General features: G+C 49.5%; 1 protein-coding gene across 2 annotated transcripts in view; it reads left to right on the top strand.

The window, feature by feature from the left end:
• Positions 1–24,419, top strand: part of PTPN6 (protein tyrosine phosphatase non-receptor type 6) — a 45,194-nt gene extending 20,775 nt beyond the window's left edge. For both annotated transcript variants that reach the window (XM_055002803.1, XM_055002804.1), the window contains 12 exons: positions 5,666–5,888; positions 9,633–9,749; positions 9,907–10,020; positions 11,149–11,245; positions 14,716–14,795; positions 14,883–15,032; positions 16,022–16,153; positions 17,468–17,622; positions 19,320–19,387; positions 20,722–20,873; positions 21,577–21,674; positions 22,403–24,419. In XM_055002803.1, coding sequence (XP_054858778.1) covers positions 5,666–5,888; positions 9,633–9,749; positions 9,907–10,020; positions 11,149–11,245; positions 14,716–14,795; positions 14,883–15,032; positions 16,022–16,153; positions 17,468–17,622; positions 19,320–19,387; positions 20,722–20,873; positions 21,577–21,674; positions 22,403–22,532 — 1,516 coding nt within the window. In that variant the 3' untranslated portion in view covers positions 22,533–24,419. The remainder of the gene's footprint in view (positions 1–5,665; positions 5,889–9,632; positions 9,750–9,906; positions 10,021–11,148; positions 11,246–14,715; positions 14,796–14,882; positions 15,033–16,021; positions 16,154–17,467; positions 17,623–19,319; positions 19,388–20,721; positions 20,874–21,576; positions 21,675–22,402) is intronic.
• Positions 24,420–27,198: the final 2,779 nt, after the last annotated feature.

Genomic DNA, 27,198 nt, shown 5'->3' on the forward strand with positions numbered 1-27,198 from the left:
CCCGCTGTGAAGCACAGGAGCACTCTAGGGCCCATAGTACCACCCCAGCAACACGCCCGTACTCCACAGCAGGGCGATTTCAGACCCAAACAGATCTGATTTGACCCCAAATGGGCCAGAATTGGCCTGCTGTGGAGCACAGGAGTGCTCCCAGTGGCAGCATGAGGCTCTGCACGTTGATGTCACTTCCTGGAAGTGACATCATTGTGCAATCTGGGAAAGGTGAGTGCCTGGTCTCCTGCCTCCCACTCGGAGGATATGGGGACCTGGTAACCCTAAGGCAGAACCAACCACAGAATGTTAGGAAGTGAGGTCATGCATAACTCTAATAGTAACTCTTTAACAGGCAGAAGCTCTGTTCAACAGGCCACATTTTTAATATGAATGTGTTGTTTAAAAATATTTTCTCACTGGCACGCAGCTTACTTTCACTCAAGAAGACAAGATCCTTGTGCTGTGGTAGGAGGTGCTGCTGGAACAATGTTTCTTTTGAATCTGCACAGCCAATCAGATCACCATTGGCCAGTTAGAAGCCCTGCTGGGCAAAAGCCCCACCTGGCCCCACCTGCCTTCTAAAAACACTGGACAGGCACTAGAGAAGGCGTTGGGGGACACCATGATGGGAACCCACGGAGTAGACAATCCTAACCTTGATACACCAAGGGTCTGACTCTGAGTAAGGCAGACTCATTTAGGGAGGGGCGATGGTTTGCATGCAGAAGTCCCTAGATTAGGCTTCCCAGTTGTCCGCTGGTGGCAGACAATCTCCTGGGGATTTGCCCCGTTGCCCATTAATCACCAGTGATTGGCAGGACGTGGCAAGCCCCCTGGAGATCACCCACCACTGGCGAGCAACCTGGAAAAGTGCGCACTGGGCGCACTTCCAGCGGTGCGTGACGACATCACTTCCAGAAGTAACATCATCACTTTGGCCGCAGGTGTGCTCCCACGCTTTCACGCTACAGCAGGTAAGTCCTGGTTCCCCCACTCCCACCGGGAGGGTGTAGGGACCTGGGAACCCTGCACTAGGTTGGCTGTGCAGATTCAAAAACAGGCAGCTGCTAGTACATGAAATTAAAGACGTGGAGATGACTTCCAGTCTGAGATGGCTTGAGCGAGTGTGGCGGCAGATCCATGACGAAGCATCAAGAACATCTTACAGGACGCTTATGAAAGCCTATGGGATGGCAGCGAAACCCGCAAAAAGGGATTATTATGCAGCTTCCATTGCGCCTGCAAGCTCCCGCCCAGCACAATTGTTTCGGGCAATTCGGTCACTAGTGTCCCTTTCACAGGGGACAAGAAAAAATGGTAATTTGGCACTAAGCTGTGAGGCATTTGGAAGCTTTTTTGCGGAAAGATCTTGTCACTCTGCCGGGATCTGCCAGCAACGCTTGAGACAGTATGTGAACTAGAGGCCCCTCGGCCGCCTTCAGGGTTGGTATTGGGCCACTTCAGGTTACCCTCCCAGGACGAGGTGGGTAGGATCCTGTGTTCCGTGAAGCCTGCCACATGCCCACTGGACCCGTGCCCGTCACGGCTGGTGAAAGCCGGTAATACTGGGATCCGGGCCCCTTCAGCTGACATCATTAATCGGTCTTTGAGCTCTGGGGTGGTTCAGCCCTTATTTTAAAAAACCGTCATTGGATCCGGTTGATCCAGCCAATTACCGCCCAGTTTTGAATCTTTAATTCCTGGGCAAGGTAATTGAGAGGGCAGTGGCAGAACAGTTACCAGTATTCCTAGATGATTCCTCTACCCTGGACCCATTCTAGTCTGGCTTCCGGTCCGGCCATGGTACAGAGACAGCTTTGGTCGCCCTGACAGATGATTTACGGCGACACCTGGATCGGGGCTGGTTGGCACTGCTGATACTTTTGGATCTTACAGCAGCGTTCAACACAGCCAACCGTGTTCTTTTGACTCACTGCCTCGCCACTGTGGGGATCCGTGGGACAGCCCTTCAATGGCTGAGCTTCTTTCTTCATGGTCAGGGACAGAGGGTGGCACTAGGGGAACAGATGTCTGCCCACCATCCTTTGGTGTGTGGCATCCCTCGGGGCAATTCTTTCCCTGATGCTATTTAACATCTACATGCACCCCCTTGCCCAGGTGGTCCATAGCTTTGGGCTGGGTTGTCACCAGTATGCTGATGACACCCAGCTCTACCTGTTAATAGACAACTAGTTAGACACCGCCCCAGACTCTTTGGCCTGGTGTTTGGATGTTGTGGCGGAGTGGTTGTGTCAGAGTCACGTGAAGTTGAATCCCCAGAAGACGGAGGCTCTGTATCTGGGTTGTGGGGCGACGGAACTGGGAGTCTGGCTCCCCGCCCTCAATGGAGTGCAGTTACAGCCTTCGTCGACAGTGAAGAGCCTGGGTGTGCTCCTGGATGCCAGACTTTCTATGGAGGCTCAGATTGCAGCTGTGGCCAGATCTGCTTTTTTCCATCTTCGGCAGGTCAGGCAATTGGTGCCCTATCTCCCATCCCAGGACCTAGCTTCGGTAATCCATGCAATGCTGGGCTGCCTGTGGGCTTGACCCGGAAATTACGTCTGGTCCAGAGTGCAGCAGCACACGTCCTTACGGGGATGCCGTTTAGGGCTCACATCTGCCCTGTGTTACACCAGCTGCACTGGCTCCCGGTTGAGTTCTGGGTCCAGTTCAAGGTACTAGTCTTAGTATTTAAAGCCCTTCATCGACTGGGACCTGCATACCTACAGGACTGCCTTTCCCATTATGCCCCCTGTAGGGCCTTGCGCTCTGCAGATAAACAGCTTCTGGTGGTCCCTGGACTGAGGGACATTCAGCTGGCCTCAACTAGGGCCAGGGCCTTTTCTGCCCTGGCCCCAGTCTGGTGGAACGCTTTCCCAATGGAGATCCAGGCCCTGCGGGACTTTTTACAGTTCCGCAGGGCCTGCAAGATGGAGCTGTTCCACCGGACCTTTGACTAGGGGCCAGCACTTTGTCCCCTCTTCTGACCGCCACACCCTCCTTTTGCAGCCGCCCTGGAGTTACATCATGGTGGTGCCCGTGGTTACGGTGACTCTGCAGTGGCCAGATTTGTTTGGTGGTGCCTGGAATTTTATGGTGCTGGTATATTGTGTATTAATATTGATTTTTATGCTACTTGTAGTAATGTTTTATTATATTTTAATAATATATTTTGTTGGAAGCTGCCCTGAGCCCGCTTATGGGAAGGGCAGGGTATAAGTCGAATAAAACAAAGAGAGAGAGAGAAATTCCTCCCCCAGAGAGTACAGGATCTGGCCTCACCACCGACCTCTCCCCCTCCCCTTGTTAGGTTTCATGTGTGTATATGTTTATTATTGGGGAAGCCTTCATGACTGGTTCAATTCTCCCTGTATGCAAAGCAAGGAAGCTGTGTATTTTATTGGAGGGGGGTGTTGGGGGGTGGCTTGTTCTCTTCTACTATCTACTACCTTTCTTATCTCTATTGGTTACAATCAGAAGGTTTGCCTCTGTCATTCTCTTCATGGAGGGTTTGCTTCTTATCACGGGGTGGAGGTGCTTTGGATCACTACTTCTACCATCCCCTTGGTCTGTGCAGCCTATCTGCTTGGAAGTGGTTGTAAACTAAATAAGAAAATAACTCCCAGAATTGAGAGCTGTGCTTATAGAGATGGTGTAACAATTGGCAAAGATTAAAAGCATTGTGTTAGTAGGAAGGAAGCTGTTCAACAGAAACATCAGCAAATTGTTCTGGTTGCACACCATCCCTGTCAGGCACATGTGTGCTGCGTCTTTCTCTCCCCTTGACGTCCTTCTCTCCACAAATGAAAGGCAGGCAGAGAGGTGATTTTCCCCCCAGTAGTTATTCAGTGCTGGAAATTATTGCAATCACATTGATTATATTAACTGTACTAAATAGTGGGAATGCTCTGAGTTACATTTTGATTCATCATGATCTGACTCCTCATACCTAATTCAGAACAACCCTAGAAGGAAAGTGTCTTTCATGAAGCTGTTTTGTGGGGCCATGAATTCTCCTGAAGCCCAGTACACCACCGAGCCAGCAAAGGATTAAAATGTATTCTTTATTTGGATGAATTTGTACATGCTGTAGAGTATTGAGACATGAATTCTTTTGCATTTATTGTCATATAAATTGCTTGAAAAACTTGATACACTTTCGCATTGTTGATAAAATGTTACTTTATTGCCTTATTTTGTGTATTGCGTATATATTGTTTCCTGGGATTACCTTTCTGTCAGTGCCCGGTGAGTCTGGCAGAGTCTCCAGAGGCGGAGCTCGAAGAGCTAAGGCCGGGGGACCAGGAGAAGCCCCTGTGGACGACCTCCAGCTGTCCCTGAGACCGTCCTGCCAGAACTGTGAGGGGCACCTGCCACCAGCCCCCAAGACAGTCACAGCCAGCGTCGCCAAGTGTCTGGTTTTGGCTTGGACAGTCCAGTGTTTTGGGGACTGTCCAGGAAAACAGCCCCCCAAATATTGGACACCTGGCCTGGCCCCGGCCCTTCCCTTCCCCTGTCAGTTGCCCAACCCAGCCTCCCAGCCTCCTGCAGCAGCACAGCGCCGGGAAAGCGGCCTGCCACTCTGGGCACCCAGGCAGCTTCCTGCGTCGGCGCAGCACCACCCACAAGTGGCCAGCCAGTCCAACTGGAAGTGGAGGGAGGGTTGGTGGGAGGACGTCATCCGGCTGCTCGGGAGTGCACACATGACAGATGAGTCCCCCTGCCTCTCTCTGGGGCCCAGTATTAGGCCAGACCCCATCTGGCAACCCTAATCACAGCACCTCTACTGGGCAGGACACGAACCCTCACCCACAGCCCCTAAGAACTTGCTCTCATGCCACAAGCATCGGCAGAAGGCCTGGGATGAGGCAGTGCATTAGAGGCAAAGTACCAGGCTGAGCTGGCAGCGCTACTCCAGAGGAGTCCAGACCTGGCCAGCCTGCAGAGCGCAGGACACAGGGATATGCAACAAGCCATAAAACCATCTTGTTAAAATGACAGTATACAACATAACCATACACTAGTTAATAACAGCTGATCAGCATTCCTCACCCATGCTTGGCATCTGAATCCCTTGCACGGGTCAGTTTATGGATTGGACTTGCACAACTACTTAGAGTGAACATGGACGGTGTGTTAACATTTCTCCAACCATGCGGAGAGTCTGCCCTCTGCAGGACTGAATCTTGGTCACCAGTGGCACAGGATGGGAATGCCTTTGCCCTCTGGATTCTCGCCATTTAGGGTCGCCAGTTGTCCAGTGTTCACCCAGACAGTCTGGTGTTTTGGGGCCTTTTCTAGGGGAAACATCTCTCAAATACTGGACACTTTCCCCCTCCCCCTCCCCCTGCCCAGCTGCCCAGCCACCTGTGGTTGTGTGGCATTGCCGTGGGCCGGGGAAGCGGACAGGAGCTCAGACACCCAGGCTCTTTGTCGGCGAGAGCTGGGCTGGCTGGCCTTCTGCAGCTGTGTGGTGCCACCCGAGAGTGTCCAGGCTGCCTAGCTACTATGGGGTGTATCTCGTCTGGTCTCAGGATGGGGTGAGTAGGGTGGAAGAATGCCTCAAACTGCCCTTGCTTCCCTATCTGCCCATTCTGCTTGAACAACATTTACAGCCGTTTTCCCCGGGCTGCTTTTCTCTCCCCTTTTCTGACCTCCTCCTTCTCTCCAGATGGTACCATGGGCATCTCTCTGGCCCAGCAGCAGAGGCCTTACTCCAGGCCAAGGCCACACCATGGACCTTCTTGGTGCGTGAGAGCCTCAGCAAACCGGGTGATTTTGTGTTGTCCATCCTGACCGACCAGCCTAAATCTGGACCGGGTGCTGCTCTACCTGGAGCTACCAGTGCCCCCAAAGAACGGCGCAAAGTCACTCATGTCAAGGTTATGTGTGAGGTGAGAAATTGGGGAGGGGCTGGGGGAGGGGGCAGCTTCCTGCAGGATAGAGGAAAAACCTCCCTCCAGCTAATTTTATCTCTTACTAAGGGGCCCTCAATAATTCTGTCAGTCTGATTTATTTTTTATCATATACTTGCCTATAGTTATGCCTACTCAAGGGACATACATGCACCCCTTTCCACCTGCAATTTATCCTCTCAACAGCCTTGTGAAGTAGGTTGGGCTAGGAAAGGGCAAGTGCTCCAGGGTCAACCAGGAAAGCGTACTTATTATAAACGCCTTAGTCACCAGGAATCTTCTTCAGATAATATGCTTTATGGGCATTCCCAAGAGAACACTCGCCCTGTTTGAAATGCACCACACCCCTTCTGGCTAGCTTGGGAGAAGAGTCCTGCCATTGCTTATGTACCAGGACACTGGTGCATAATTCCCTTTAGATAAGGATTGGTTAACATGTTTAAAAAGCCTTTCCTCACGTGCACTGCACTCTGTGGGGGAAAAAACCCAACGATTGAGGGAATCTTCCAATATATCTCAGATAGAACGCTTCTGGTCACAAGTGACACCCAAACCACAGGAAAGACAAAATGCGGTTGCCTTCCTTCAAGGCAGTCAGAAACGGGACATGTATGCTTGGAAGTGCATTGCCATCTTTCATACCTGCACATCAAGAGCAGGAGAGAAGGTGCCGCAATGCTTGGATTCGCTGGCATGAATTCAGTCTGAGCACGGAGGCTGAGCGTGCGGAGTGGTGCTTGGGCCTCCTCGATCTGGCGGCTCTGCCACCCTGACTGTTACATCCGTCAGTAAAGTATCATGTAAGTAAATGAGCAGTGAGGGGCAAGTAATGCCAGCAGGGTAAGGAAGGGTTGCAACCTGCAAACATGCAGGAAAGCAAGTGAAGACCTCCGACTCAGGCAGTGATGGCAGCTGAGGAGGCTAACCTGCACAGCAATTTGCTGCTTGTATCTTTGTGTGATTTTGATCCAGAGATGAGCAAGTGCTCCGATCCAATCAGCAATTATTCAGAAAACCAGAAACTTTTTCTTGATTGATTGTAGATTATTATTATTTACATAGTGCAATCACTTTGTCAGATGAGAAAACGATAGGTCTCTGCCTCATGGAGCGTATAGTTCCAATAATAATGAGGCTCATGCCTGAGTTTGAGAGGTTTCTGTGAACGTCGCCTTCCCGCTTGAATCGGATTCTGGCTGCTGCCTCTCCTAACTCTCTGCTTATTGGAGGAGAGCAGCAGCAGCAGCAGCAGAGAAGGCCCAAGTGTGCCAGAGACACTTCCGTGAATATGTCCAAGTAACGCTTGTTCCCACGAGGCCGACCAACACAGGAGCACCTAAAGTCTCTATGAAACTTGCTTCCTTCCTGGTCCAAACCTGGCTCTGGCAACTGCCCTCTCCTGCTCTTATAGCCAGTGTGGTGTACTGTTTAGAATGCAGAACTAGGGTCTAGGAGTCCCCGGTTCAAACCCCCACTCTGCCATGGAGGCTTGCTGGGGGGCCTTGGGTCAGTTGCTCTAATGGAGAGGAGAAGGATGCAAGCCGCTGGGGTCCCCCAATGGGGAGAAAGGCAGGGTAGAAATGAAGGAAATGAATAAATAAATAGAAAGTAATATGAAGTGTGGGTGGTGGTGAGGATTGGTCTGATTTGTGCTGTAGCCCTTTGTGGATTCCTCGGCCGTTGCTGCGCAGGCCTTGTGCATTCAGAAGGGCCAGAGCCACGGGAGTCCTGGGCCGATTCCAGACGACTAACCTGAAGGTGCTGCATGCCGCCATGTTCCGGATCGCGATGGGGAAAACGCGAAATATCGCGTTTTCTCGCGCGAGTTTGGCACAACATCGCGCCAAACTCGCACGAGAAAACGCGATATTTCACGTTTTCCCCGTCGCGATCCAGAACATGGCGGCATGCAGCACCTTCAGGTTAGTCGTCTGGAATCGGCCCTGGTTGCTGTGATGCCTGCCCAACACAGGCATGACCGAGGCCTACACAAGACCTGTTTCCTTCTTGTCGTGAATCACAGTAAATAGTGTGAAGAGAGGGGATGTGTTTGGATAGTCCAGAGCAGCCGAGGAGCTCTGCCCTTGGTTCTGCAATTAGGCAAGGAGATCCAAAGAACCTGCAGTCAGATGTGATCCCCCCTGGGAAGGCCTTGGGCGCAGCGGCCCCTGGGCAGTGGAATTCCCTCCCTTGATACACGTGGGGCTGGCTTCATCTTTTGCCTGTCTTCCTCTTGAAGACCTGAAAGTGATTTCATCAGACTTTGGGGGAGTTGATTTATTTATCTTTTATTTAGCTCTTACTTATTTTCAGTTGTTCAGCTTCTGGTTTAAAATTTTTAAGGCTTGAAAAGTCCTTTTAAAATTGCTTATTGCAAACTGCCTTGAGAGGATAGCTTTTTATTGACAGGCATTATACAAATACAAGAAATAAATGAATAATTAGAATTGTTGCCAACACAGATTCCTTTAGAATCGGACATGGACTTTGGTTGGAGCGGAATCTGAGCTGGAATAAATCCAGGGGTTGAGGATGATTAAAAATGGCTAAAAGCCCAGCTGTAATCCTAAGAATAGTTTCCTGTGAGTAAACCCCATTAACTAAAATGGGACTTACTTCTGAGTAGACCTGCTTAGGTTTGCTCCTTAAGTAACTGAGAAAGTTAGCAGCAACTCTGTTGAAGCACTTATAGCTAATCTGAATGCTGTACAGAGAGAACTGGGGAGGGACACGAGTCTTGCACACTAATAAAAGGGTTCCGGGTCAAGCTACTGAACTCCGGAATGCCACTGTGCAAATAAGAGTGAGAATAAAATAATGAGCTGGTGGTGAAAGATTATGACTTGTGGTTTTCACAAGAAACTACACTCCCTGCACAGCTAGAACTGGGGGCTAATATCAGCCGTCTGGGATCACCAGCTGGGCTGAGTTCCTAGAAACCAGCTGTGAAGCATTTTGTGTGCCCGATCTAGAGGAGGAGGGCCAGACTCTCATGACAAGAGGCTGCCTTACTGGGAAGTAACGTGGAGCCACCGTCTCAGGGAACAGATTGTGGGTGCTATTAAAATGCAGAGAGAGGGAGACCAACCAGACCAGCTGCATGTCGCACAATCCGTCAAGAGGTTCTCCTTCACAGCCCCCCATTGAAATGGAACATGTAGGTGCTCTTTCACAACTCAGCAGAACTTCTGGGGATTTTGTGCCCCATCTAAACTCGAGTGTGGGTGTTGTATCCGAGAGGGTGTCATCGGGCACCAAAATTCCTTGCATCAGTTTTTGGAAGTAACCTTCCTTTGAGAGCCAATTCACACATTACAAAGTCCAGCTGTTCCCCCTGTGGACTGTCAGCAGATGTGTTCCGGGAGTTCCATACTCTGGGGCACAGCAAAAGAAATGGGAACTACTGTTTGCCCCGCAGGGGAAATGTACGTGTAGGCATCAGTTCATCTAAGTTTCCTTAGGGGAGCAGACAGCTGTCAGGAAATGAGTGCAGGGTGAGAAGGCAAGCCCCACTTCCTGTGCGCCACAGTCCCGAACCAGACCGAGCCCCTGAATGTCCTGGAATTAAGTTCCAAGCATGGAACTCCCACAGCACGCCTGCTGTCAGTCCAGATGACAGACACGAGCCCTTGGTGATGTGTGAACCGACCCTCTGAGAGCACCACAGTGTTGCAAGGATAACAGATGAATGACATGAATAACACTCCTTTTAATCCCTTCCAGAAGGGAAAGTACACAATTGGAGGCCCTGAAATGTTTGGTAGTTTGGCAGACTTGGTGGAGCATTTTAAGAAAGCAGGAATCGAGGAGGTGTCTGGATCCTACGTATATCTTAGACAGGTAAATATGGAGGTGTACACCCGTGACGCACATGCTTGTGCAAACTAGCCCTTACGGTCAGGGGTGCCACAGGGATCTGCTCTCTGGCCCTGCCTTTTCTCCTGGCTCGAGGAGAAGCTCCGCCTGTTTCGATGCTCTCCTTCCTTTCCTTCCTCAGCCTTTCAATGCCACTCGAGTGAATGCGGCTGACATCGAGAACCGGGTACAAGAGCTCAACAAAAGAAGCCAAGTGGAAGAGGCAGCCAAAGGTGGCTTCTGGGAAGAGTTTGATGTGAGTGGGTGGAAGAATCAGGGACCCAGGGTGCCATCACAAGGCCTTAAGGTGCCCCAGGGTTGCCAGCTTTGGGTTGGGAAATTCCTGGAGATTTGGGGGGGGGGGAGCCTAGGGAAAGTGGGGTTTGGGGAGGGGCGGGACCTCAGTGGGGTATAATCCCATAAAGTCCACCCTCCAAAGCAGCCATTTCCTCAGGAAACTGAAATCAGCTGTAATTCTGGGAGATCTCTGGAGGTTGGCAGTGCTGCCCTGTCCACATCCATTCCTCGGGAGCCCAGTCCTCCTGCTGCAGAAACCCCTGCTGCTCTCACTGCTGCACATGCCAAACTGCCAGCCCCTCAGGGAAAAGGCCTAGCGTGCTCCAGCTTCCACAGGGGGCCGCTGCATTGAGACACGCCCTTCCTCTGGGCTGGGGCTGAAGAATCCTGGACCACAATGAGGGGCACCAGGGAGAGGGAGGGGCGTTGTACATGTAGAGGAGAGGAGTCCAGGTTTGTGAGCCTGCATGGGCTTTCCTAAGGAACTGTTCTGGAAAGCCTAAGTGGAACTCAAGTTCATCCTCCCTAATTATTTAATTAATATTTTTTTAACCCCGTAATGTGCAGACCGCTTTGCAAAAATAAGAAAACTGTAATCTAAAAACTGACATGGTGATAAGGGGGGATGATGCATTTGCTGGCTGCCTTGAGTCAGAAAAGACAAAGCAGGGAATAAAAAATGTAAATAAGAAGGTCCAAAGTGAAATAAATATGCAAAGCCGCAGCGCCTTAGACTGTCCCTCCTCTGCCCTGCTGGAGGAAGGCCTTAAGAAACGGCGTATTTCCCTGCCTGTGAGCTCCTTCTGGATACCGAGAGAGGTGGTCTTCCTGAGCATGCAGACACTAAAAGAACTCGTACAATCAGCGCGAGGGCCGAAAGCTACACAACAAGGACCACAATAAGAATATCCGTGAAATCCACCCACCCCCTTTTATGTGCGGAATGCATAATTCCGTATTTTGAGATCTCCGTCTCGTGTGGTTCCTCCTTGCAGCACACCCCGCACCCGGATCCCTCAGCCTTGAGTCTTGCTGGGTGCTGCTGAAGCCCTGTCCTCCCTCCTCTGCTTCCCTCTTCCTCTTTCAGAGCCTGCAGAAACAAGACTCGAAGAACCTGTATGATCGGCACGAGGGCCAAAGGCCAGAGAACAAAAGCAAGAACCGCTATAAGAACATCTTGCCATGTGAGTCTGCACAACAGGGAAAAGACTAGCCTAGAAACTTGCTCCCTGATGTGCTAACTTCCTACTTGCAGGGAGGAGAGAAGGTCTTTTTTTTAAAAAAAAAAAAAAACCATGGGAGAGTATTCTCTCCTTCCCCTAACTGAAGTTTGTAGTGGTTCATTCCAGATTTTTATGTCAATTCTGCGGCATACATAGATTCCACCCAAAGAGCGTTCAGCAATGATGTGCTTCTTTGGAGGGCAATGAGAGGATCTCTGCACAGCTAAGGAAGTGCAGGCTGGAATTTCCATAGAAAGCATGGCTAGGGTAGCAGAGCTGTTTGCCACTTCTGGAGAGCATGAAACATTTGCCGTGAGATAAGAACTGTGTTTCTGGAGCATATCCAGGGATCATCTTGTCCAGCATTTTCTTTCCAGCAGGGGAACCCACTAATTGTGGCTGGGCTTCATAACCAACTATTATTTTCTACCAGCCTGCTGTAAAGTGCAATCCCACCACAATATCACCCATTGCACTGAGACAATTCCTAGATTGTGTATAAGTGCTGTCAAGCTGCAGCCGACTTACGGCAACCCAGGCTCAGATTTTCAAGGCAAGAGATATTCAGAGGTGGTTGGCCATTGCCTGCCTCTGTGTAGCAACCCTGGACTTCCTTGGCGGTCTACTATCCAGGTACTAACTGGGGTTAACCTAGTTTAAACTTCTGAGATCTAACCAGGGCCGATTCCACACGGCTTACCTGAAGCCGGGACGTTGCGGATCATGCCAGGAAAAATGCAAAATATCGCGTTTTCTTGCGCGAGTTTTGCACGACGTCGCACAAAACTCGAGCGAGAAAATGTGATATTTCGCGTTTTTCCCAGCATGATCTGCAACGTAGCACAACGTCCCGGCTTCAGGTAAGCCGTGTGGAATCGGTCCAGAGTGGGTGAGCCTGGCCCATTGAGATCAGGGCAACTAAGACTACTCAGATGCTGTCTAAGCCATGTAAATAAAAGTTAAACAGTTCTTTGAATGTAAAGCTTTAAAACGTACTATCTTTTGTGCCCATTATCTTTAGTCTCATCTAAACTGATGAATACATGAAATGGTTGTTTTAAGCTGTGATAAATTTTGTCATTTTTGACCAGTATGTTTTCTCAGTTTTTACATCTAATTTTTTATAGCAAATACATTTAAGTTTGTAAATTCAGATACTGTACAACATATACATTTTCTGTGGAAGATTTCCCTCCACCCCAAATATAGAGAAATTTAAGACAATCCATTTTACATTACGTTGCAGTTTGCAATATTCATGCTGTATTTATTCACTTCAATTTGTAGCTCACCTTTCTCACTGAGATTTAAGAGTCTCTCTACACAAGACATCTTACACGGGGATGCTCAAGTGTAGGGAGATGTAATGTTAGCGGGGAAGCGTAGTCTAAAAAGACAGAGCTCTCAGCTCTCTGAGATCACTCCTCAGAAGGTTTGTTAATTTTATCTTCAACTCCATGAAGGGGCAGTGAAATTGACAGCCTTTATCTCCACTGTCTGTTAAAACTACACTTCCATTGCGTCTCCCTACACTTGAGCATCCCTGTGTAAGATGTCTTGCGTAGACAGACTCTAAGTATGGTATTGAACCTTGTTACAGTTGCTATGTCTTTGCTGTTTCAAAGTGCTTAGCTTAAATACCTGTCCAAAGCAATTTGCTACAGATATGAAGACGAGGACTGACAAGTTTTCCAAGAACAAGTTCTGTGGAACTTCGAAGACTGTCATGGTTTTGGGAGGCAAGCGGTCCTAGACTGAAGTTCTGCTTTTTCAGATAAAGTTTTTCCAGATAAGGAGAACAGCCGTAGAGTATTTGGTTGCATGCAAAAGATCCCAGGCTGAACCTCTGGTATCTCCTGATCAAAACATCAGTGTTGGAAAGGGCTGGGGTTGATCTGTGGAAAACTTCTTGAGGTCCATGGCCCCTTGACAATATTGGGCTGCTGGACCAGTGAATCAGGCGGCTTTGTATGCATTTTCAAGGCTGCAAACTTATGCACATTTACATGGGAGTAAGCCCCATTCATCCATTGAAACTTAACTTTTGAGTCAATATATGTTGGATGAAATGGAGCATTACTCAAACTCCTTGGCCACTGGGTGTGGACAAGCTTTTTCAGAGAAGTCAGTAACAATTTTCAGTTTTTTAAAAAAGAACAACTGTTTCTTTACAGAAGCTAGATAAGACAAAAGCGTGGTCAACCTGGCAAGTTTTTACTGTGCTGCTGAGTGCTTTTGCTAGTTCGCTACCCTTTGTTTCTCTCAGTCCCCCTTTTTGTTCCAGGCAGAGGAGGGAAGAGGAAACAGAGCAGGCAGCCAAAGGCAGCTGCAGTGTTAAGAGAAGCTGTTTTTGAAGCAGGGAAAAACCTGTGCTGGGAATGAAAGTTATAAATCAGCTGCAGGTTTAGTGCTGTAAGAAAGGAGCAGCAAATCCCTGTAATTTAAAAGGCAAAAGGCAGTTGCCTGGATGACAACATGGTACATTAGGGAATCCCAGAAGCATGGCTTTTGTCCCCAGTTGCCTCTGAACATGGAGGCTCCATTTAGCTATCACAGCTGATAGCTGTTGATTGATCTGTGAATCTGTCTTTGGTCTAATCCTGTTCTGAAGCCATCTGAGCTCGAGGCCATCAGCCCATCTTGTGCTAATGAATTCTGTAAGTTACAGATGACCAGGCAATAATACCTTTCTGGGTCTGTATGACTTAAGGAACGATCTAGACAGTGGGCAAACCTGCATTTTTACTAGTCAGACAGCTTCTGCTTCACCTAATGGGATACAGCATCAAGGAGAAAGAGCCCATTTGTGTAGGTTTCTTACATGTCTAGGTTACTATGTCTGACAAGGGACATGGGGGAAATGAGTTGTATGTGGGCATCACTGTGTGCGGGTGAAATCGGCTTGGATCCTGTACCTTTGTTCCACCCACACTTCTCCCTGGGCATGGCGGAAGCAGACCTCAGGGCTTGCTTTCTCCTCTGGCAGGAGGCACTTCCACTGGCCATGCCAGTGTTTTCCAGCAATCCCCAACGTGCCTCGGGCGAGAGGAAGCGAGCGTCACCATGGAGGACTGCCTCTGGAGTGCCTGGAGAGAAGTATGGATATTGTACTTACTTAGTTGCTTGCTTACTTACTACATTTACACTCCACCTTTCTCCCCAATGGGGCCTTCAAGTGGCTTTTCACATTGTTCTCCTTTCCTCCATTTTATGCTTACAACCCTGTGAGGTAGGTTAGGCTGAGAGTATGTGACTGGCCACAAGGTGACCTTCAGTGACCTTCCGTGGCAGGGCAGGAATAAGAACCTGGGTCTCCCGGATCCTAGTACTCTGTTTCCCCACACTGATAGAGAAGCTAAGCGTACGTCCATTTTGCAAAAAGAGTAGAGCAGTTCCTTGGTGCCATGGCGTCTCTCTCCCTTCTCTTCTAGTTGACCACTCGCGAGTCATCCTCCAAGACAGAGATGTGAATGTTCCTGGGGCAGATTATATCAATGCCAATTACATCCAGGTGAGGAGGAAATCCTCTCACTGCGTCTAGAGGGTGGGGGGAGGATGCGCCGTTCTCGGCCATTCGTATTTTGTGTGTTCCCTCTAGAACAAGCTCTTTGGCCCCGAGGAGTCCACCAAGACCTACATTGCTAGCCAAGGCTGCCTGGATGCCACCGTTAATGACTTCTGGCAGATGATTTGGCAGGAGAATTCGCGGATCATCGTGATGACCACCCGGGAAGTGGAGAAAGGAAGGGTAAAGAGGGCCAGGGAGGGCCCAGTCTCTAGCCTTAAAAAAAAACCCCTTCCACGAGTTTCCACCTGCTTTGTTTCTCGTTTCTTCTGCAGTCAATGTCTTTTGTAGGCATGTGGTTAGAAGTGCCCCTGGCACATTCTGCTAGTCTGATGGCCTGCCTGATGCACAAGGGCTGCCCACTTCTTGGGGGTCAGGAAGCAGGCCAGCTTGGCTTGGGATCCAGATGGCATTTTGCCATCTTCTGGGCATGGAGCTTGGCCCCAAGCCTACCATCCTCCAGCCAGTTTTTCCACTTAGGGGAATTGAGATGCATGTTTGCCTTGCAAATTCCTGTAATGAAAGATGTGGGGCGGGGGGGCGGCGGCATGATTTTCAGGTGGGTGTGGGAAGGGGTGAACAATCCTCCTCTGCTTCTCCACTCACCTTCAAGCCCAGTTGTGCAGTCAAGAAGCATCAGGCTTTTATTGACTGCGTGGGGGTGATGTGACATTTAGTCGGACTCCCTTGGAAACTCTTCTGGCTTCGCTAGAAGATCCCCTCATATTCTCCCTGTCCCAGAACCTCCATATTAGTTTTTCATTCCACAGTCTTAGGATGTGCCTGCCCCCACCTCCCCAGGAAAATAACAACAACAACATTCGATTTATATACTGCCCTTCAGGATGACTGACCACCCACTCAGTGGGGTTTACATCCCCACAACAATCACCCTGTGAGGTGAGTGGGGCTGAGAGAGCTCTGAGAAGCTGTGACTGCCCCAAGGTCACCCAGCTGGCTTCAAGAGGAGGAGTGGGGAATCAAACCCAGCTCTCCAGGTTAGAGTCCTGCCGCTCTTAACCACTACACCAAACTGGCTCTAGTCTAATCCAAACAAGTATTTCATCCACAAAGGAATCAGCAAATTTGCTTCCTGTTTTCTGTCACTGAATGGCAAGGGTAACTTGCTTCTTCCAGTCCCTCACCAACTTGTTCCATTTCCCTCCATTCAGAACAAATGTGTTCCCTATTGGCCAGAGGTGAGAAGCAGCAAGGAGTACCGGCCATACTTAGTGGAGAATGTCTGCGAGCACGATGCCTTGGAGTATAAACTCCGACACCTCCGTCTTTCACCCATCAACAATGTGAGTGAGGCAGGCCTGGTTGTGGACATTTCCTTTTCAAGACTTCTCGGGGCATTCTGGAACATGAGGGGGAGGGCCAGGGGAACATACCCATTTGGAGAATTCTCTGCACAAAGGGCTGTTTTGCACTTGAGCAGGATTAACTCTTCCTCAACCAGCTGGAAGTAGAATTGAAACGGGGGCTCCATAGGGCACTTAATGTAGCATTATTTGATTTATTTGATTTTATTTATGTCACTTATAGTCTGTTTTTCTCACTGAGACTCAAGGCGGATTACAGTGTGAGATTAGTGCAGTCAATTTCAAGGACATTTCCATAAACAATGCCATAAGGTAAATAAACACAATTTTACAAAGTCATAGCATTAGCAAGAATCCAATACAGAGCTGAAGAAATGCTGAAATGGAGCATAAGCAATTCTGGGCTGACATTAGAAGCAAAGTAGTTCACAGGAGTACATATTTAAGACAACAGGTAGTATGTAAGACCATATAGTGGTGAGGTCTGGTCCTTAACTCATTAGCGAAGCATCTGAGAGCCCCTCCCTACAATACAAAAGCCTTTTTTGATTACTTTGGTTTTGCATCGTTTACAGAAAGCTAGGAGAGTGGGGGCTCTCCTGACCTCCTCAGGCAGGCCGTTCCACAGGGTCGGGGCCCCCACAGAGAGAGCCCGTTTACAGGCTGTTGTTGATTTCGCCCATGTGCAGAGTGGCACCTGCGGATGAGCGAAGCTGCCATGGCGGGACATAGGGAGGGAGGGAGGGAGGCGGTCCTATAGGTATGCCGGGCCAAGGCTGTGAAGAGCTTTGTACGTGATAACCAATGCCTTGAACTGGGCAGGGTAGCTGATGGGCAGCCAGTGGAGTTGTTTGTGTGATGTGCCCTCAAGTCTCCTCTAACCTGTAAGTGATCCTATGAATGAGACTTCCAAAACGTCTCCAAAACAGACTTGCTCAGATCTTGCAAACCGGAGGACGTGGCTTCTTTTATTAAGCCCCTCTTGTTTTGAGTCTTCCTTTTTTCCTACTGCCTTCCACTAGCATTATTGACTTTTCCAGAGAATCTCATCATGATGTGACCAAAGTACGATAGCCTCGTGTATAATGTAGCATTATATTTCCCATGAAATATGTATTTCCTGTAAAAAAATAGTGATTTTTTCTATTAAAATCTAGCAAGGCTTATCCACATGGGCAGGATCCTATATGTTTATTCAGTGGAAAATCCTGTTGACTGTTAGCGTGAGGGGGACAGTCAGGGGAGGAGGAGAAAAGGTAGCAGACTGCAGGCTGAGCTGTGATTACTCTTTAGGGAGAGGCTGTGCGAGACATTTGGCATTACCAGTACCTGAGCTGGCCTGACCATGGAGTCCCTAGTGAGCCCGGAGGCGTCCTCGGCTTCCTCGATCAAGTCAATCAGAAGCAGGAGAGCATCCCACGGGCTGGGCCTATCGTGGTGCACTGCAGGTGAGTGGAACTGCCACCAGTCCTGTCTCCCTGACCACAGCTGCTGTGTTTGTCTGCTAGGTAGTCAGCAAACCTGCCTAGCAAGCGAAATCACAGCACCTTACACAAATCACAGGTGCGCTGGTGCTTTGCGTGTTGCAAGCTGCTGCAATCAAATGACTGCATCTGGCAACGTGTCCTCCCTGAACTGTGACCCCCCCCCTCCCAGGGACGACCCAACTAAGCAGCTGCTGAAAGACTGCTTAAAAGATGCCCCCCTCTGTTGTGCTGCTCCAAGCAATATCTCGGCCGAAGAACCATCCCTGCCTGGACGGTTCCCCTCCCATCGCAGCCTGCAGGCTTCCCAAGTGCTTTGTCAGTGAGCTGTGAGCCCTTTCTGGTGTTGGGGAGGGGGGCAGCCCAGCTGAACAGCTACTAAGAGACACGGCTTTTAGCCACCAATAAGATGCAGACCCCTTTCCTGGGATGGCTGCCCCTCAGGGCTGGTTCATACACAGCAATATCTGGGATGTACACTGGGGGGTGGGGGTCTCTCAGGAGTAAGCCTTGGTTTTGCAGACCCTCTCTTCCGCATGAAGGCGCAGGGATGATGGCTGGAGTTTGCCCACAGAGGAGCCTTGGGCTGGCCCCCGGGAGGTCAGAAGCTCTGGCAGCCGTCCCAAGTCTCCACTCAGCAAGGCCATCCCTTCCCCTCGCTTCGCAGGGGTGCCAAAATCAAACTGGGTATCACTTGCTGCCGCCAGTGGCCCTAGGAGTATATCCTGCTAAACTGAGCCATACGTCCAACACTCAGTACCTGTGCTGCAGAACAGAGGCTTTGCCTATTTGCCATATCTCTGGCTACCCTCTTACGAGCGAGTGCAGGGGCAATCTGTTGCAATTTCAAGTTGTCCTGCTCCAGAGATGGCACCCTTACCTGCTCTCCCCCCACAGTCCAGACAGCAAGGCTGAATGGGCATGGTGCATTTTCAGAGATCAGGCTCTACACATCCCTAACCAGCTGGGCGTGGGGTGGTAACCCACTGTTCTCCTTCAACCCAAAGTATCAGCACAACCAAGAGCTTGTGTGATTTGTACTTGGAGTTTGATGACTCCATCCTTCAGCCTTCCTGCCAGCTGGACTTCTGAGCCTGTGCAGAGAGTCGTTCCAGTGACTAAAGTGCTGGGGTGAATTTCTTGGTGTAAGGCGTTTCTCCACACACAGTCAGGTTTCACTCCGCTGAACCCCTGCACTACCTAAAACAATGTGGGTTTTTTTATTCACTTCCTTTCTACCCCACCTTTCTTCCCAGTGGGGACCCAAAAGGGCTCACGTTGTTCTCCTCTCTTCCATCCCATCCTCACAACAACCTGGTGGGGTATGTTAGGCTGAGAGTGTGTGACTATCTCAAAGTCAGAGTGGCAATTCGAACCAGGATCTCCCAGATCCTAGCCCGACACGCTAATCACATCAACCAGTACTTCTGAATGCAGAGGCAGATATACCTTTCAATACCAACGTTTTGAGGACATGACTAATTGCCAAAGGCGGCCGTCCCCTACATATCCTACTTGCACGTTCCTGGAGGCATCTAGTTGACCTCCACAAGAAACGGAGCCCTGGGCTAGGCAGCCCTTCATGTGATCCAGCAAGACCATTCTTACTGGGCAGAACGCCCTGCCAGGTTCATAATCTACACTTGTCCTTCTCCCCTTAGCGCTGGAATTGGTCGCACCGGGACCATCATTGTCATCGATATGGTCATGGATATGATCTCCACAAAAGGTGAGGTAATTTCCATTCTGTTCTGCTTCCCATGCTCAGTTCTGTGCCTTGGCTGTTCCTTCCTATGAGGCAGGCTTTAGACGTATTCAGGCCGAGGACAAGAACAGCCACACATCCTGTATGTAAAGTCAGAGGGGATTCTAACCAGGACCTCCCAGATCCTAGTCCAACACCCTGTCCACCAAGTCACACGGAGCTGAACTACACGAGATGCCCAACACGTGCCGTGTTCTTGCAAGTTTACCTGGGAATTGTAGTTGCCCCCTCCCCCCTGAACTACTGCGGGAAAACACGAGCAGAGCAGATTTTTGCAGAAGTGTCTCTTGCTCTGCTCGGGTTTTCCTCTAGGAGCTCGGGGGCAGTGGGGGCACGTCAGAGTGGCAGCATCAGCAGGGCCAGAAGGACAAGAGGGAAAGAGTCAGTGAGGGGAGCCTGAAAAGAGCCGAGCCCAAAGCTGACAGGTGTCTGGCAGCGGCAGGAGGAGCTGCTGGGGCTGCCGCCGCCAGGGCTGCTAGGCTCAACCATCCCTTCCCACAGAGCTCGGGGGGCTCAAGTCTCCTTCCCCTCTCTGTTGAGCGTCTCATGTAGTTTAGCTCTGACTCACAGGCTTTTCCCATGTTTTTAACTGAGGTCTCCTCCGTCTTGTAAAGCTGCTTGTAAAGCTGCTTGCTTCTAGCCTGAGAACTGTTTTATGAATTTCATTTCTAGGCTGTGGTTTTATGCAATTTTTATGCCCTGGTTTGTTCATTATTGATCATTCTTATGTTGTTTTTATGGTTCGATCATATTTTATCTTGTGGGCTGCCTTAATTAGGTATCTGGAGAGGCAGCATATACATTTTCTAATAAATCAATTGCTTAATAAGCAATCCTATGCATGCCCCATGATATTCAGTGGGACCTCCTTCTGAGTAAATGTGCTTTGGATTAGATTGAACAGTCCATCCTTTAAATTCAGAGGGACTTAGACTTTTTGTAGTTATAGTTGTATTATGCCCTTTATTAGGTTTATTAAGGAGTATTTTATTTTTGAGTGCTGTTTTGTAAGCTGCCTTGAGCATCAGGGGTCAGAGAAGTTCTAAATTAAACACCTGAGGATGGCTGCAATCCTATGCTTGTTTTTTTCTGAGAGTAAATCACATTGCACAGAGTCGCAATTACTTCTGTGCGAGCATGCATAGGTGCAACCTACATGGCACCAACCCTGTGCACACTTACTTTGGAGTAAACTCCTTTATACTCAGTGGGCCTTACTTCTAAGCAAGCACATTAAGGATCATGCACAGGTTTGGGTCATGAATTGAAACCCCCACCCTCTATCTACATTCCCACAGGGCTGGACTGTGACATAGATATCCCAAAGGCCATCCAGATGGTGCGGGCCCAGCGCTCCGGAATGGTGCAGACGGAGGCCCAGTACAAATTCATCTACATGGCCATCAGCCAGTTTATCGAAACCACCAAGAAGAAGCTGGACGTCATGCAGGTCTGGGATGGGGAGTGTGTAATCCCACACAACCATATTCAGCACCCGTAACGTGGTCTTCTTTAGGGAGCAGCATAAAGGGCCCCTGGCAGACACACGTTTCTGTCGATCCCCATTGCAAAGCTCTGAATGCACTGAAGGGCCCGCTGGAGGAAGAGGAGGCGGCGGCAGGCAGCTGGCAACGTTGCCTTCCGGCCCATCCTGGGTCTAGCATCTAGTTAGCGGCAGGCCACATTATGTGTATCCGTCATCCGGAGCGGAAGGAAAGATTCCTTGAAGCACAGCTCAAGGCATAAATATTCCGTCCAGCAAAAGCAGCCCCCTGCGAGAGAAGCGAGCGCTCGCCTCGCCTCTGACATGGTCACTGTGCAGGCTTCATCTGGCTCAAAAGGCCAACTGGTTACTGCTGACCCAGCCTGTGACCAGAAACAAAAGGAAGTTCCTGTCTGGGATTCCCAGCAGGCCAGGTGATGTGGGTGGGAGAAAGGGGCCACCTTGTTCCGTCACTGCCTGCCCACGGTCTCCTGCCTCCTCTGAGCCTGGCCACACGTACAGCTCCCCTTGTTCGTCTTCGTCTCTTGTCTAACGTGGGGGCTCTCGGGCTGTGCAGCAGCACAATGAAGTCTGTAGTGATGCAGGCACTCGTAGGCACCGTGGGTGGGTGTGTCTGCAATCCCCTCCTTTCTTTTTTTATTTGCTGCAGACCCAGAAAGGAAGGCCAAATGAGTCTGAATATGGGAACATCACCTACCCACCTGCTCAGAAGGCCTCCCACACGAAGGCATCACGAAAGTCCTCCAAGTATGTAAGAAGGCAACTGGTACATCTGCTGTCTTTTTATCTCACAGCACAGATGAACACATTACTTGTGTGTGTGTGTAGGGGTGTGTGTGTGTGTGTGTAGGAGGGCTTCTTGGCAGGACCAATTCTGCAGCCAAGCCCCTGCCCCAGAATCTTCACAATGAAGACAGCACTGATTCACCACAGCAGCCCAGCCTGGTTCCAGCCAGCAGGCGCAGGGGAGATGATTGGCACCCCTTCCTGTGCCACATGGCCACCAATGTGGTTCAAACCAAACCCTGTGGAGTTGCCCTGGACTTGGCTTTGACGAGGCCCATAGTGTTTTGGGACCAGAAGAGGATGGCTGTATTGTCTTGGGGTGGCAAAAAACCTTAACCAACCTCGCTTTTCAGCAGCTGCAGGAAGTGCTGCATTGGCTAGCATCCATAATGTCATCCGCACACATGGAGCCCCAAATAGTTCAGCAGCATTTTTGAAATGTTTGTTTTGCTGCTTGAATGAGTAAATTGGGAGGCAAAGAGGGGCAAGGCTGGGAGCTGGTGATCTGCCAACATGGCATTTGGCTTGCTGGTCCAAAGCAAAGCTGAGCTGGGCACCCAGGTTGTAGCCCCCAGCGCGGCCGCCCTTAGATTCTGCCTATGCATCTTTGCTCGCAGCCTTTCCCCCTCTTTCTTCAGGGTCCAGCTTTGCTCAGCTCCCCCTTGTTTCCTCTTCTTGTCTCACAACAGGCAGAAGGAAGAGTCATCCCTGTACGAGAACTTGGAGAACACCAAAGGCAAGAAGGAGGAAAGAGAGCAAAGGCAGTTCCCCCCTTTAGGGAAGGAAAAGAAACTGAAGGGATCTCTGAAGAAAAAATAACCCCTGCCCAGCATCCCAGCAGGGTGGCTAACTCACTGGCTACCCTTGTGGCAGGCTTGGAGTGACCCCTTGTTCCTTGCTCTGGGGGGATTTCGTAACTGTGGAGGACCAACCTGAGGCAGAGAGGTGGAAAATCCAAAGATCACAACGGGCTTCCTGGGTTTCAAGGGGGCTTTGGTCAAGAGGCCTTTCCTGGGGATGATTCCTGTCAATGATTTGCAAAGTCCGCTGCTTGAAGCAGATAATCGTTCAGGCTGCCTCTGCCTTGCAGACACCCTGCCTGGATTCCTGGCCGACGTTTTAGTGCCCCATACGGTCTCTCTCATGCCACGTGTGCCTGATTGCCGGCTTTCCATGGGCATCTCTGCTTGGGCTTTGGAGGTGGGGGAAGCCCCTGGCATGGTGCTCCCCGGCATGTGCATGCGCTGTGGTAGTCAACAACTGTGACATGCTGAACATCCTTCTCTTCTCCCTCTTGGTTTCCTTCATCTTTCAGCAAATCCATTATCAATTTGCAACCTTGACTTTAAAGGCTCTCCCAGCTACTAAAACCTCCTGCTTCCGCCTTACTTTACAGCTCTAGATTCTTCTGTTCATCATGAGTTGGATCCAGTCCTTAAAAGTTTTTTTTTGTCCTTTCCCAAATATTGCCGTTAGATAATTTTAGATTCTAGCCTTAGGATTTGGCAGGGGGGTGGGGGAGGGGGTTGAGCCTGTGGGCAGTCTGAAGTTCTGACATGGGGTGGTGGGTGCCACCAGAAAATGGCTGGCCATTTTGCCCTGCCATTATGTGGCTCCACGGGAGGTGGAGCCACGTAATGGCAGGGAAGAAGGTTGTGCAGTAACTCTAATAGCAAATCTTCAACTTTTCAGACAGAACCCTGTTTAACAGGCTGCCTTCTAAAACAAACATACTGTTTTAAAATATCTTCTTGTATACTCACAGCCTCCCTTCAATCGTGCTGTGAATATCCATGCGCTGTGGTGACAGATGCTGTCAAAGTGACTTTTTTAAAAAGCTGCACGATCATCTCCAGTGGCCAGTCAGACGCCCTGCTGCACTGAGGCCCCCCTCTGGCCCGGACCACTTTCTAAAAACACAGGAAAGTCATCAATGGGCATCACAGCTGCCATGTTGGGCAACCCTATTGGAAGGGGTAATTTTTACCATGAATGCCAGGGCATTCAGAAACTGTAATTCCAAGGGACGCCCTGGGGAGAAAGAAGGAAGGAGCTGAGATGGAGGCAAACAGGACACAACTCATGCGGTTGTGACTACAGCCTCCATCTTACCTCCCACTCCTGATGAGCCCGGATGTCACGGGGAGCTGGGATTTCACCCACACCTTCCCCTCCTGGATAGCCCAGGTGAGCCTGATCTCATCAGATCTCAGAAGCTAAGCTGGGTCGGTCTTGGTTACTAATTGGATGAGAGACCTCCAATGAAGACCAGGGCTGCAGAGGCAGGCAATGGCAAACCACCTCTGTTAGTCTCTTGCCCTGAAAACCTCACCAGGGGTTGCCATAAGCCAGCTATGACTTGAGGGCACTCTCTGCTCCACTCCCCTCCTTCAGCAGCCCCTACATCTCCATAAAAGCAGGTCCTGTCATTTGCAGGCTTTTGCTCAGTTCAAAGAGCTTATTCTGCTTAGACGAGATGGGCAAGGGCAAATTCTGCCGATTCTCCCTTCTGGTTGAAGCACCCTGCACCCCCTTTCCACTCAGGTCCTGACAGTCCACCACAAGAGGCTGCAGAAGGTGGTGAAAAATCCCTCTTTATATGAATGGATTGGATCCAGCCCTGTGGCTGGAAGAGCTTCTCCGGGGCTTTTTTTCTGGGGAAAGAGGTGGCAGAACTCAGTGGGTTGCCCTCAGAGAGAACGGTCACATGGCTGGTGGCCCCACCCCCTGATCTCCAGACAGAGGGGAGTTGAGATTGCCCTGAAGGCAATTTCAACTCCCCTCTGTCTGGAGATCAGGGGGTGGGGCCACCAGCCATGTGACCATTTTCAAGAGGTTCTGGAACTCCGTTCCCCCGTGTTCCCCCTGAAAAAAAGCCCTGGGCTTCTCACTGAAAAAACAACTTGGTTGCCCATACCAGTTACCAGACTACGTCTCGGATTGCATTGACTTTTGTGACACGTCTTCTGGAGCTCCACTTGCTTCTCTCCATTCTCTTTCCATGGTTTGCGTTTATGTTCTCCAGGCAGTCAAACCACCATTTGTTCCACCAGTAGTTCCAGGCCATCCCCTCCAAAGCCACCTTTTGCTTAACTGCCAGATTTTCCTGTTGCACTTTGTAAATAATGGAACATTTTCCTAATAGATTGAATTTTCTTTATTTTGTAAATAAATCAGATTTTTGAGTATTAGATTGTGCTGTTTCACTATTAACTTGATTTTCAAGTGGGGCAACTGGGAATAGCTCAAGATACTTGTGGGATGCCAGGACTTGGGATGTGATTGCTACTGGAAGACAATTGGGAATATATTCAGATTTAGATCTTACTTTTAAAAACGAGTTAATTTCTTAAATATTGGAATTTAACCTAGGCCTGTTAGAAAATCAGCGTGACAGTCCTTCCTGGAGCTTTAGTGGGAAACATTTCTATGCGTAATTCTCCATACACCTAAAGGGGAAATTCTCCTGGGTTGACCCCTTTAACCCAAGTGCTCTTGCCTGCCAAACTGCAAAAGGGATGAGAAAGAGGCCGTTTTCACACGTCTTTACTGTCGCGCCAAACTCACAAAACGACAGCGCCTTCATGGCGCGATTTCCTGTCATGATTCCGTTTCGTGGCACGATGGTGGCAGAAACAGCACCATGAAGATGCTGCCGTTCCGTAAATTTTGCAGCAGAAAAAGAAGGGCATACTTTTCACATTGGGACTTTAAATTGTTTTAGCACCGTCTCTCCTTCCCACGTTTGCATGACTTTCACACACTTGAAAGGTGGTCACAGGACGCAGAACCAAAAATTGGCCGTGTTTTCCCCATTTCCCGCCCTGCACAGATACTGCAAGTTTTGTTTCGAAGCCACAGGGGAGTCGCGGCTGTTGCGAACCTTGTCGATGGCTGATTCCGCACATGTTGGATAATGCACTTCCAATCCTCTTTATAGATCATTTGGAACGGATTTTTTTGTGCGTGGAACAAAAAATCCACCTCAAACGATTGATAAAGTGCATTGAAAGTACATTATCCAACGTGTGTGGAATCAGCTAGTGTGAAAGCATATACTCCCATTTGGCTTCTCTGCTCCCCCCTCTCCTTCATCCCGAGAGGTGATTGGTCCATGAGGAATTGTCCATACCTGCCCTCCAAACCTCCTTGGCCACTTTTTCCACCATTTTTTTTTTGTTTCTGGATCACAATGTTAACTTGAAATTTTAAATTATCACCTTTCTGATAAGGTGGCGCACTCACAGCAAGTGTTGGGCCTTTTTTTTAAAAAAAAAAAATTTAATGTGTTGGTAGGAGCAACATTGTAGCATTACTGTACTGGGGAATCAAAGGTTTTGCTGAGAATCCCCAATGTTGCTGCGTGCATTCCACACATCGGCTTACTGCTGTAAACCTATTATTCCAAGGTGGGGTCGGGGCATTCATAATTTTAACTAAAATGGCATTTGGTAGAACTGCCAGCTGCATTTGTGCAGAGGTGATTGGCATGGGGTGGGGAGGGATCCTGATGGGCTGACGATGTCACAACGTTACTACACTTGTGCAAAAATTTAAAAAAAGATGACGTGTGCTGCTAGGCCCATAAAGCCCAATCTTTCCTGCCAAAATGTATAGGCCAATCACTGATTTTTCAAGTTAGGTGAGATTCTTTCCTTCCAATAAAGGATTGATTGGCATGGGGCGGGGGGGGGGGGGAAGAGGGATCGTGATGGGCAGACAATGTCAGATGATGTATCAACATTGCTACGCAGGCGCAAAATTAAAAAAAAAAAAGGGGGGGGGGAGTGACGTGCTGGAGGTCCATAAAGCCCAAAACTGAACTGAGGCTTCTGACATGAAAAAAGAGACACAAAATCGAAGTTGCCCAACAGTGTGAAGTGAACAGGTGCGATGCAGACTTCACTGCAATCGGGGCGACTGCTCATCATCTGCAGTTTAAGCCATGAATGTGAAAACTACCGGGAGAACTTCTTTTTTTGCAAAATGAGAGCATAAAGAAGACGGCAACTAAACCCTTATCTGGACAGGCTTGGGTGTTTGCTGTGTTTTTTGCCCCACCCAGGGATAAGGCAATGCTGAAAGCATCCACATAGGCTGAAAGGTAGGGCGGGGTTTAGGTCTTCTGGCTTGCTTTGCTCTGCTTTTGTTTAGACAATCATGTGCCTTCCTTCATTTTTTCATTTCATGAGAATGGGAGGTTGCCTGTCCTATTCACAAATTGGACTGGGGGATGAAAGAGCTTTGTGGCTTTTGATACAAATGAGAGATGCTGACCTGGGAACTTAGAAGCTTGATCCTTCTTGCTGAATTCCTGTGTAACAAGAGCTATTTCTCACCCCACGCCTCCATTGCCAATCTCTCTGGCTTTGGGATAACTTTGTCTTTCAGTAGGAAGTACATTACTTCCATTACCCCTGCAGCCCTGTGCCTGACCTGTCTGCCTCTGCAGAGGGTACAAGCGATGCCTTTGGCATGCTGCTGG

The sequence above is a fragment of the Eublepharis macularius genome, chromosome 18 (assembly GCF_028583425.1).
Source record: "Eublepharis macularius isolate TG4126 chromosome 18, MPM_Emac_v1.0, whole genome shotgun sequence".
NCBI lineage: Eukaryota > Metazoa > Chordata > Lepidosauria > Squamata > Eublepharidae > Eublepharis > Eublepharis macularius.